The 12,734-nt window shown below is 40.8% G+C and overlaps 1 protein-coding gene across 8 annotated transcripts in view; it reads left to right on the top strand.

Annotated features, from left to right (window-relative positions):
- The window catches only part of LOC121917279 (GREB1-like protein), a 148,398-nt gene that overhangs the window by 28,280 nt on the left and 107,384 nt on the right, over nucleotides 1–12,734 (top strand). For 7 of the 8 annotated variants that reach the window (XR_006100994.1, XM_042443070.1, XM_042443076.1 and 4 more), the window contains exons 3-4: nucleotides 11,517–11,688; nucleotides 11,804–12,001. Coding sequence is in view for 7 of the 8 variants with exons in the window: in XM_042443070.1 (XP_042299004.1) it covers nucleotides 11,520–11,688; nucleotides 11,804–12,001 (367 nt within the window). In the remaining variant the exon portion in view is untranslated. The remainder of the gene's footprint in view (nucleotides 1–11,516; nucleotides 11,689–11,803; nucleotides 12,002–12,734) is intronic. The other variant, XM_042443072.1, reaches the window with a different exon arrangement.

Below are 12,734 nucleotides of genomic sequence, written 5' to 3'. Positions count from 1 at the left end.
TGTGTGAGAGAGAGAGAGAGACTGTGTGTGTGTGAGACAGAGAGAGACAGAGATAGAGACTGTGTGTGTGTGTGTGTGTGTGAGAGAGAGAGAGAGAGAGATAGACAGGGACAGTGTGTGTGTGTGTGAGAGAGAGAGAGAGAGAGAGAGAGAAAGAGACAGAGACGGTGTGTGAGTGTGTGTGAGAGAGAGACAGATTCTGTGTGTGTGTGTGTATGTGAGAGAGAGAGAGAGACAGTGTGTGTGTGTGAGAGAGAGAGAAACAGAGATGGTGTCTGTGTGTGTGTGTGTGAGAGAGAGAGACAGTGTGTGTGTGTGAGAGAGAGAGACAGAGACAGTGTGTGTGCGCGAGTGAGACAGTGAGACAGAGAGACGGTGTGTGTGTGTGTGTGTGTGAGAGAGAGAGAGATGGAGACAGAGACAGTGTGTGCCTTATTCTGCTGTGGGACATCCAGGTTACAGTTCATATTGGACAACTAACTACTTGCCTCCACTGGATGTGCCCACATTCATTGCTATACCTTCTATGCAGTTATAACAGCATTTTTTAGACCACTGAAGAAGACTTGATGTCGAAATGCGTTTGGTCCTATTTCTATTTTTATCGATTTTATACTTGTAATGGGCTTGTACTGTAATCCCTTCCATTTGTCTTTTTGGAGTTGTTGAATACTTTACTTGAACCTGTATTTTGTATGTTAAACATCTCCCTTCACTTTGTTCATTGGTTGGAATTTATAGTTTTTCAGCCTAGTACATATTGGTTTTATTAGCATTTGTTTGTATTGGTTTGAGTACCATTATACTCTATCTTTCGGCTCTGTACACAGATCCTACTATTTCTGCCTGCCTAATTGATTGGCAACATTTTTAACCCTCTTCTTTCTTCTATTTTGTTCTTAATAAAACTGAGCCATCTTTTGAAGCATTTGCTCTTTTTTCCCACTAGACTTTTCTGTTTTGCAACATTTCTTTTTGGTTTAGGGTCACACTTCCATGTTTTTGCAAGGGTGATGTTGGGCCTGAGCAGACAGGCCAAAATAAAGCTGCTTCGGGTCACTTTGGAGGTATGCTGTTTAAATGATGCATGCATCCTAAGAGGCTGGAAGCCATACCAAAGCCATACTCCAGTCTTAAGGACTGGAGCGCAGCTTTGGCGCAACTTCTGTTTTCTTAAGATGTTTGTGTCATTTAAACAGCTTACCTGCAAAGTGAGCTGAAGCAGCTTTATTTTGGCCTGTCTGTTCAGGCCCATAGATGCCCTTCCTTACCTGCTCTTTTGAATCATCCAGGACTTGGGCTGCGCAAAACAACGTACCTGTTGCTATAACGGTAGCGTATTCATTACTTGCTCACTCCTTATTCATTTGATCACTCACTAACCAAGGGGCTCATTTGGTTGCCAGGGCAACTACTAGTTCATGGAATTGTGAAGGCAATGGCAGTCCATTTGCAATGACCAATGACTCCTGTACCTTTAATAGTTAGGTAGAAGAGGAAATTTCAGCAGGTGTTGCTTGTCACACTACTGGTTAATAAGCAGCAGCTGCTGAAATTTCCTCTTCTGTGTAATATTTACAGGTGCAGGAGCCCTATCCAGTTATCACTCTGGCAACCTTAGTCCTCAGTCTTTTGGAATCTGTAGGGACAGTTGCAAGAAGCTCTTGTAAAGCTCAATAAATGGACTTCATTGTTTGACAAAATAAGAGTAAGACACAATTAAATGAGGCAATAATAAGAATAATGCTGCTTTAAGTGAATTCTATATGGATGATCATTATTTGCTAAGTAACAACAAAGATATAAAATTTCAGGGTAATGAGTTAACAAAAATTTCCCAGTGGATAAGGGCTGAAGATCCTATAGTTTATCATAGGTAAGAATCAATGTTCCTATCTCTGTGTTGATTACAGGGCAGCATTGCTGAAAGATAATATGGCATTATCATTTATAGTGTGCATTGCAAGGTTCGCCCCTTTCCTTTCCTTTTTCTAAACTTCTTGGACCTTATGGTAGTATGGGATTTTTGTGAGTGCTTAGGAGAGCTGAATAAAAGAAAATGGAGTAGAAAAGTATTGTGGCAATTAAGTTAGGGGTGACTTGGTGTAATGATGAAAGAAGAGAACTTCCCCAGTTAATTGGACTGAATTTTATGAGACTGATTTCATTCCCAACTAGAAATAGACCTTACTGACTTACTGAAAACTAGCTTATGAGAACTGCATGCTTAGGCATGTGTAGTGTGAGAATATTTTTGTAAAGATATTCATGTAATTTATAATTTAAGACTTTAAGACAAGAGTAAGGCAAGGTTGTTCACACAATGCCCAGACCCAATTCAAGGTTTACACCCCTTGTCCTGTATTAAAAAAATATTTTGAATCAAAAGACGGCAATGGCGAGTAGCAACAGGTGGATAGTGGTCCCTTAGCATCCCTGGTGATTTGCTGTGTGGGCTGAAGTCACTGTGGGTTTGTCTGAGGCCATAATGAAGCTGGGCATCTTCAACAGGTAATGAGGGGTGAAATTTGGGGCTCAGAATACTCCAGGGGCAGCCTCAAGTATTCTGGCAAGTTTAGACAAGTCCATGCACACCCGCCATCTGGTTTAATGGTTTATAGTAGCATGCTGGAGTATATATTAGTGATCAAACATGAAGATTTGCTATCCAGGTTGGTCTAGATGTTAATGGCAATGTGTTGACCAATCCTAAACATTTGCATTAATATACTTGACTGTTGTGCTGATTTAGCATCACAGAATAGTTTGTACTGGCACTACAAAAGTACATCCCCTTCTAAGTATTTGTTGGAACAGCAATTCTTAATGCTGGGCTACCAGCCAGTATTTCATTTCATGGAGGTGAAAGAGGAGGAGAGAAAAGGAAAGAGTGATCAAAAACAACAACTGACCTGATCCAGTTCCTCGCTATTGGCATTGTTCTATATGTGACGGATTATAAACAAATACAATTAAATGTGTCACATATAATTTATGCCTAGTTAAAACAGAATGATGAATAATACAGTGGGTCCTTGGTATCCTCTGGGGTTTGGTTCCAGTCCTTCCCCTTGTAGATACCAAAATCCATAGATACTCATCTCACTATATACAGTGGTATAGTAAAATGGAGTCCCTTATATAAAATGGCAAAAACAAAATTTGTTTTTGGGATTAATTCCCCCCCCCCAAGCTGTAGATGGTGAAATCCATCCATGCAGAATCCATGGATATGGAGGGCCAACTGTATGTTGCTATTTATTCTAAGGCTATGTACCTACTCTATATACAAGAGATACATTTAAGCTCCAGGCAGTATATGCTCCCAGTAAGGAAATTTCTTGCAAGTTTATAGCAGTGTATTAGCCAATCTGTTTATGAAAGGAAGATAAAACCGGGGATCTCCAAAGAAAGCTGCATAGGAAACTGCAGACATATCTTAAGATGTTAAATAGATTAATAATTTATTGATAATAATTTTTATCAACAGATCATTTTTCTATGGAGCACATCAAGACATTTCTCCTGTTTTTTCAGTCTCTCTATCAACAATGTATACCATAGTTCATGCTAAATTTGGTTTTCCTTTATAATGAAATCTAAACAGGGGACAATCCATTCAGTTCTCCTACTTTTCTCAAGTAACAAGATTCAGAGGTTCTCCAAGAGTTCATAGTGGACATAGGACATTACAGCAGCTATTATGTATTCCAATAGGTAGAGTCTAATGATGGCCTGTTACAGACAGGCATAAAATATGTCCTGGGGACGTACTAGGGTTAGGGAAAGTGCGTGCCTTATGCACGCACCTAACCCTAGTACGTTCCCAGGACGTACAAAATGGTGGGGCCCTATACACATAGGGGCCGCCATTACGATGTCACGAACGCGCCGCCTCCAAATGGGGTGGCGTGGACGTGACGTCTTTGCGCTGCGCGGGGGCGCATAGAGTGCCCTTTCTGTGGCGCTAGAAGGAGCTCATAAACGGAGCTCCTTCCGCGATTTGCCTCGCTGGTGCAGCCTTTAGATGGCTGCGGCAGCGACGCAAAGGAGAAAGGGGCCGATCAGCCCCTTTCTCCTCCTCACCACCGCCGTTGGGCGTCCTTGGGGCATGAAGCCCCAAGGACGCCCCTTTCCAGGCCGTGGGGAAGCGGCCTTTTGCTGCTTCCCTGTGGCCTGGAAAGCGGTGGATCGGGGCCTCGGAGGCTGCCACTCTGGCAGCTGAGGCCCTGATCCGACGGGGAAAGGAGCGCCTACAGGCCGCCCCAAAGGGGCGGTCTGTAACGCGCCTAAGTTTTCAAACAATAACCATTAAACAATAATCCATTGCCCATTTGACATCATTCTCTCAACTCTTATTACAGAAATGCTCCTGCTTTAATTCTGATTAATTTCCTGTTTCCTTGCGGTGGAAACGGAGGCGCCGGCAGACTGCCCTTTTTGGGCGGTCTGTAAAGCGCCTCAGTAAAATTCATAGTAACAATAGCAATAGCAAGTACATTTTTATTCTGCTTATCAGTGCACTTAAGCACTCCCTAAGCATTCTCTGAAGATGCCAGCCACAGATGCTGGCGAAACGACAGGAACAAACTCTTCTAGAACATAGCCACATAGCTCGAAAAAAACACAAAAAACTCCCTAAGAGGTTTACAACATGTAAGCTAATTGCCCCCAACAAGCTGGGTACTTATTTTAGTGACCTCTGAAGGATGCAAGGCTGAGTTGGCCCTGATCCTCTGGCTGGGATTGAACACACAACCTTGCAGTACTGGCATTTAATCACTGCATCACCAGAGCTCTATTTGTATCTTCTTAAATGGGAGTTCCATTCAGTTCAGTAGGACTTGCTCCCAACTGAATATTAGGGATGGGCAACTGCATTGGGCCACTGGGCAGTTTTTACCCTTTTGGATCATGCTAACACAATCAGACAGACACTCCATCATTTCTGGTCACAACTTTTGCTAATTTCAGATCAGTTTCCCCTCCACCTCTTTCTTTTGAGAATTTTTCATGGGGTTTGGGAAGGGAAACCACCCTAAACAACTGCAGGTACAGTTGTATTGGGGGTATTTTGGCTGAAATTTAGACAAATAAATATAATTAAAAATTGGCATATCTTTAAACAGTGGGAAGTGGGAACAGTGGGGCCATAAAAGTGGGATTTGGGATCAATGACAACCCACATTTTCCCAGTGTGTAAAAGGCACAAAGAACAGAGAAAAAGAAAGAAATGTGCATGATATTGATATTAATGTTTCTATCCCCTCTTGGTTTTTATCCCCTCCTGTTAACAGATGTAATAAGCACATTTCATTTTGTTATCCGAAAAGGCTGCTCTTGCAAATCTGTCATCTTGTGGGCAGATTAAAACCCTTTTATGTCTATATGAAACAGCACATTGCTACAGAATCTGTCAATTTTACTTATGATCAGTGATGTGCTTTTAAAAATATAAGCCAGTCCACTATACACTTTGATAATGGATAAACCATATCAAGATAAAAATGTTTGTAGTGAACTAGTATGCGTTTCACTGTACTTGTCTTCACTGAATGGGTACTTAAGTTATTGTTTATAATGTTTAGAGAATTATGTTCATCACTGACACTACAAATTGTCTGAAGGACACATAATTTTAGAAGACTGAATTTATTCCTAAATTGACTGGGTTCAACTAACAAGAGAAAAATCCTAAAAACAGATGAGAAGCAGTATGAGGATAAAAGGAAATACAAGTAAAGTAGAACAAAATAGGTAAAAAGAAAAAGTTAGTGTGGTTAGTTGTTGCATTAATAGGCTTGATGTACAGAGTGACATATGGTGCAGCTTTTCATAAGGAGCTTGTTAGTTACCATGCTAATCTAAGAGGCTTAAAAAAAACCTTTCAAAGTTCTCAGTAATTTATTCTATTTGCTGGATATTATTATTGACACTGTAGAAAGCATAATGTATTCTTCTGACATCTCTGTTTGGCAACTTCTGAGGAAGTCCATCTCAAAATAATTACCATTTATTTCAGGGGTACTAATTTTGATTGAAATATACTCAAGATCCTGACCTTTATTTCTGATTATGAATTCAATTTTATTTATTATTTTGCATCAGCAACCTCAAGGGTGAATATACATCCAAAATGAAAAGACAAGGTGTTTAAAAAATATACTAAGGGGCTGCGCAGACCATCCCTGAAGGGGTGGCTACCCAGATTGGGGCCGTGGCAACTGCACACCATAGCCCCGATCTGGCCTTTTCCGGGCACAAAAAGGAGTCGTGAAAAGCGGCTCCTTTTTGTGCCCTGGAAACGGGTCAATAGCTGCAACACTGTGGCTTTAAGGTTCTCCTTTGGGGCTGAGTTGTGTAAACGCAGCACCAGAGGAGTGCCATGATATTGTGCATTGTGTGGAGTGGTGCACAATGTCACACTGTTGTTGGGGTGGAGTCGGGGAAGGAGTCGTTGTATGGACAGCATGCCCTGACTCTGCCCCCAAGCCCGCCTTAATGGCCAGTCTGAACAGCCCCTCTGGCTCTTTGTTGGCTTTGGTGCAACTGAATAACAAATTTAGGCGTGATCCAGACAGGTGCTTTTTTGGGCGGTCTGTATCCCGCCTTAGTTCCCTTGAAATTTCTGTCATTTTTTGCCCTTATTATCATTTGCCCATCATTGTTTGGCATGTCCTGAACTTTGAGGGTCCCCCCCATCTTAGCTTTTGTTATTGTGTGCCTCCAAGTCATTCTTTGCTTATAGTGACCCTAAGACGAAGTGATCATGGGTTTTTCTTGGCAAGATTTGTTCAGAGGGGGTTTGCCATTGCCATTCGCAGAGGCTGAGAGAATGTGACTTGCCTAGTGGCTTTCTATAGCTAAGTGGGAATTCAAACCCTGATCTCTAGAGTCCTAGTCCAATGCTATGATGAATGTAGCCAAAGAAAGTAGGGGTAGGAGGAGATATAGGGTGAGATAGGGAAAGGGAAGGCTAGAGAAGATGGGAGGAAACAAATGTAGCCAAGAGAATGGGGAACAGGAAAGAAGAAGGAAGATAAGAGAATGGGAAGGGAGCTAGAGAAGAGCAGGGGGGGGGGGGGGAGAAGACCGGATGTTATGGGTTGGGAATGGGAATATGTGTCTTTTTGTATGTATAATGAATCACACCATTCACTCTGAGGTTCCCCTTCTTGGCCTGAATTGTGTAGAAGAGGATAAGGACCCTGATATCAGTCATGCTTTCATATCAGACCCCTAATTATTTGTATTCTTCCTTTTGAAATTTTGCAATGTAGTTTTTAAAATATTTTTTAAATATTATTTAAAATTAGTTAATTTTAATTTTGGATTCTTATTAGGTGTCAAAACAGCAGTAGAACTGTGGTACCCACCTACTCAATCAGATGTCATGATCTCTACTACACTTGTAACCTCTGGGGGGGGGGGATCAAATTTTAAATGTTCAGTAGCCACAAAGAATATAAAAACAACAATACTATCCTTAACAATGTTTCAGAAGTTTGGTGCCAAATTTACATTATTGAAGTGTGTTCCTGCATTGACCAGGGGCTTGGACTCAGTGGCTCAAAGGCTTCCAGCTCTATGATTCTGGTCCAAAACACACTGCAGAAATAATCCAGTCCGAGACCGCTTGAACTGCCCTGGCTCAGTGCTAGGCAATTGTAGTTTGTTGTGGCACCAGAGCTCTCTGACATGGACAGCTGAATGTCTTACACAAGGTTTACAGTTACAGTATGCTTCTGAAATATGCATAGTATACATCAATTGATAACACTGAGCCAGGATAGTTAAAGCAGTCTCAAACTGCATTATTTCTGTAGTGTTTTTTGGACCTCTGTGACTCTATGGCGCTTTACAGAATGCCCAAAAGGGTGGTCTGCCGGTGCCGGTGTTTGCTGCGCCAGGGAATCGCAGCGGACAAACTGCATGATTCCCTGGCGCAGCAAAAAGAACCCACAAAAAGAAGGTTCTTTTAGTGGTGCGGTTTTGACGCCGTAAGGCACCAATGGCGCACTTACGGCGTCATTTCCGTGCCGTGATGTGCGGATGCTAAGCATCCGCTATGTCAAAATGGCAGACCCATGTAGAATGGGCGCCGCCATTTTGTATGTGCTCGGCACGTACTAGGGTTAGGGGCGTCCAGAAAGGACGTCCCTTCTTAACCCTAGTAGGTGCCAAGCACATACTTTTTGGCAGTGTGGAACCCGCCAATGTGAAGTTTCTTCAGTGCAAAAGGCAAAGGCTAGCATTAGTCTGATGGGAAGAAAAAATGTCCTACCTGTATAACCTAATATTTTGCATTTTGTTGATATAAATTGGGCTTGCCATGGTAGCTGGGAAGATCAGTTGGACAATCTGCCTGAGGTTTACAGTTGCAGTATGCTTCTGGAATATGCATGGTACAGAATACTTCAATCGATAGCAGAAACAGATGTTTATAAATTATGTTCTCCACTGTTGTTATTAAAGCTTAGTTAGCTTCAGGGTTCTTTTAATGAAAAGAGCTATTATTTATTCCAAGACATACAGTAGATCATACTTCAATCTTTGCAAATCACAAATGCAAATTAAGATGTTATGCAAACTCTGCTCTGTCCTTTGCTGAACTTAAAACACATTGGTAATAAATATCTGGGTGCAAAGTATAAATCCTGAAAAGCAGGTCTTTTATATGCACATACAAGTGTACACACAATACATTATGTGTGTATTTTTGTGTTTTTTAGTATCATAAATTGTTTTTCCTTAAATTTAAGATTAATATTTTTCATAGTTTGAAAAATTAAATTGATAGATTAAAAAAATAATTTTTCCTGGATGTTGCAACCGGCGGCGGCAGCAGAGTGCCGCTTTTCGTCAGTCTGTAACCCGCCTAAAATTCACCTAAACAAGGTGGGTGTTTCAAGAAAGGAAAGAACAGAAATTAGTTCAGTTCATGAGAATTTACAAAATTTGTATTTTCTGAACCAAAACCCAGATTAGAATATATTTAGACCTCCAAATCCATACTTTCCCTAAATTTGTTAGCTAATCCTTTAAACAGATACATATTAAATGCTCTTTAAATAATGTGTACAAAGTGTATATTTTGAAAAATATGCATTAAGTCCTTTAATAGGAAAAAAAGGAAAATGTGTATGTTTGGGAAAGTGTGCACACAGTGCATACGTCTTTAAAGTGCACACAAAATTGTATGCAGTTTTTACAGTACACACAAAGATATGATCACAGTCTATGGAGCCAAGGAGTTTGTCATCTGAGGCAGAAACAGGGAGGAACAAACTTACCAGTGGGAAAAAAATAAAACCTGAGTGAAATCAAGCTTAATGGAAACAGAAGTAGTGTTTCACAGTGCACAATTAAAATATATTATGTATTGCTGCAGGATGTAGCTATTGCTACAAACCTGGATGATTTGAAAAGGAGACTAGACAAATTTGTGAAGGATAAAACTATTAATGGCTGCTTGTTAGGATTGTCTCTAGTATCAGAGACAGTTTTCTGGACAACTGAATTTGCTTCATTGTTTTTCCTAATTAAGAAGTGTGGTCTGCAAAGACCAGTGCTAAAACAAATTTTAGATACAGGCACTAGGCTCCCAAATTCAGTTATGTGGCATCTTCAGTTTGAATTATTAGGGCTGCATTCACACTTCAAAAATAGCCCAGGTTGATAGCACTTTAATTGCCATGTCTCCATGCTATGGAATTCTTGGATTTGTATGTTGTGGCACCAGAGCCCTCTGATAGAGAAGGCTAAATATCTCACAAAACTGCAGTTTCCAGAATTCCATAGCATTGAGCCACGACAGTCAAAGTCGTGTTAACTTGCATGATTTCTGCAGTGCAGATGCAGCCTAAGTTTCTAACAAGCCCACACTTCTCTGTACCCATCTTACCTTACTTGTATAATTAAAATGCGTGGGTGAAGAGGAGTATGAGTGGGACAAATATCAGAAGGGAAGGATGGAGAGGGGGACCCTCCTGTTCTCTAGACTAGCTCTGTCCTGTATAATGGTGAGTGCTGGGGTGATGACAGGGGAACTGTATCAGAGTTGCACATGCAGAACTCTTACACTGTGCTGGACCATGTAATATCTCAGCCTCTGTTTGCACTTTCCCAGACACATTATCTGTTTAACCTCCATTTCATTGCCATTTCTGTGGTGCTTCAAGTTTAAGCAGGCTTCCAGTCCAGTCAAAACAGAGTTACTATCAAATTCTCACAAAGTATTAAAGAAAGAAAACAAAAGCATGGAAGATTCCTAAAATAGATCATTTGTACTATTTAACCTTGAATATCTTCTAGGATCACTGTAGGCACATCTGTGCTTAGGTCCGTCCAGCAATTCACCTACCTGGGAAGCATCATCTCCTCAGATGCCAAGATTGATAAAGAGATCGATCACAGACTGGCAAAGGCATATAGTGCATTCAGAAGGCTTAACAAAAGAGTCTGGAGTAACAAACACTTGAGGCGAAGCACAAAAATCAGTGTGTATAGAGCCATTGTACTGTCTATTCTCCTCTATGGGTCTGAAACATGGGTCACCTATTGCCAACACCTACGACTCCTTGAACACTTTCATCAGCGCTGTTTACGCACAATTCTAAATATACACTGGACTGACTATGTGACGAATGTTGCTGTCCTTGAGCAAGCAGGGAGCACCAGCATTGAGGCCATGCTATTGAGGACGCAGCTGCGCTGGGCAGGATACGTTCTAGGATGAAGGACCATCACCTCCCCAAAATAGTATTCTACGGTGAACTCGCCACAGGTCAGCGTAAGAGGGGCGCCCCAAAGAAAAGATACAAGGACTCCCTGAAACAACATCTCAGGCTTGGCCAAACTGATCACCAACAATGGTTCGCCCTGGTCTCGCATCAGGAAGCATGGAGACGCACTATCCACGATGCTGCAGCCTTTTTCAAAAGCTCACAGCAAACGAGTCTCGAAGAGAAATGACAACGCAGAAAGAACCACAACCCGGAAACATCACCCAAGGAGACTTTACGTTGTGCTTTCTGCAACCGGATCTGTTTGTCCTGGATTGGCCTTTTTAGTCACCAACGCGCTTGTACAAAGCGCGGGATGAGTCCTTCCTGAATCTTCGTTCGTGAAGCAAAGCCAGAGAGAGAGAGAGAGATCTTCTAGGATCTGGCCTGTTGTCTTTGTTAAATTTCTTTCATCCCAGTTGAAATCTGAAATGATTCTTTTTAATTTCATCTTTAAAAAAGAGACACTAATTTATAAATAGATATATTAGAATACTTTTCAGTGAGAGTAAAGAACTCCATCAGTGAAAACCAGGCAGGAGGACTTAAAAGAATGCTAGAAAAAACATTCCAAGATGTTATTTTTGGTGGCTTCCTTATTACTGCTAATATTTAAACTGTCATGCAAAATGTTTATTAATTCATTGCTCCTTGTTTCACATAGTGAAGGAATGTATGTATTATGTATATTTAACCTGCATCTCTTCTCAATTCTTTACATTTATTTTCCAGATCATGGGGAATTCGTATGCAGGGCAACTGAAATCTGCCCGTTTTGAAGAAGCTCTACACAACTCAATAGAAGCCTCTTTAAGATGTAACACTGTTGTTCCTCGCCCCATCTTCTCTCAGCTTTATCTAGACCCTGACCAGCCACCTATTTCGCCGGAAGGTAACCAAGCAAGTATGACATATTTTAATGGCTCTTATTATGCTAAGTACAATATTTTTTTAAACAACAAGAATTTTTCATGTCTGCTGACATTTACACCCAGCCATGTGGTTTATTTTAAATTCAGATGTGAAGCCAAAAGTAGAGGAACTAGACAAAGAACTGATGCACCGTTACACCCAGAATGGAAGCTTGGATTTTTCCACTAGCCAAACTATTAATGAAATGGATGAAGATGAGGATGAGGAAGATATGTCTGATTCCAATAGTCCACCAATTCCCTATGCACAAAAACCTGCCCCAGAAGGGTCTTGCACTACTGATGGTTAGTTGAAGAATTTTTTAAAATTTAACTTCGTTGGAATATTGTTTTAGCAAAAGCTGCATGTAAAGAAAGCAATTAGAATAATATATAATGTTCATATACTGTATAACCATGTCTTGAATGGTAATTTATGGACCTTTAGAGACTAACATTGCAATACCTATTCAGATACCTATAACATTGCAATCAATATCTATTCAGATGTTAGCCTAAGCCCCACTGTATCCTCACTGGAAGATACTTCGAGCCAAGAGAATTCCTGTTTGTATTGTATAGATTGTACAGACAATTGTGTAGAAGAGGGCAGTTCATCTGATGAAATTCCTTCTTCAACACAGCCATTAAAGTAACAGGAGCCCTCTCCAGTTTTCACTGGGGTAACCGTATATAGCATGACAGGAATGCTACATAATAATTCTGCTAGACTTCAAGGTAACATAAAACTCTTTCTCATTTATCTATCTGGTGTGGGTTTTTTCAGTTTTAGGCTACAGACTGCTTTGCAGTCCTTGTTACTCTTAGAAACTGTTTCCCCTCACTTCTGGAATAAGTGGGGCCCCTTTTAAAGACAAAAATAGTTTTTTAAAAATGCTTTACAGACTGTTGCTTTAGTATGGGGTAAGCAAGCTGCTGAGTTAAGCTGAACCATTCAAGCGTATGTGCTGAAAGAGAAAATGGAAGATGATTAGTGCAGTCCTAGTTATCATTTTGGAGCTTAGTGCATAGCAAAATT

This window comes from Sceloporus undulatus, unplaced genomic scaffold (assembly GCF_019175285.1).
Source record: "Sceloporus undulatus isolate JIND9_A2432 ecotype Alabama unplaced genomic scaffold, SceUnd_v1.1 scaffold_14, whole genome shotgun sequence".
Taxonomy (NCBI): Eukaryota; Metazoa; Chordata; class Lepidosauria; order Squamata; family Phrynosomatidae; genus Sceloporus; species Sceloporus undulatus.
Note: the sequence above shows the minus strand (reverse complement) of the source record. Positions and strands in the feature narration are given on the sequence as shown.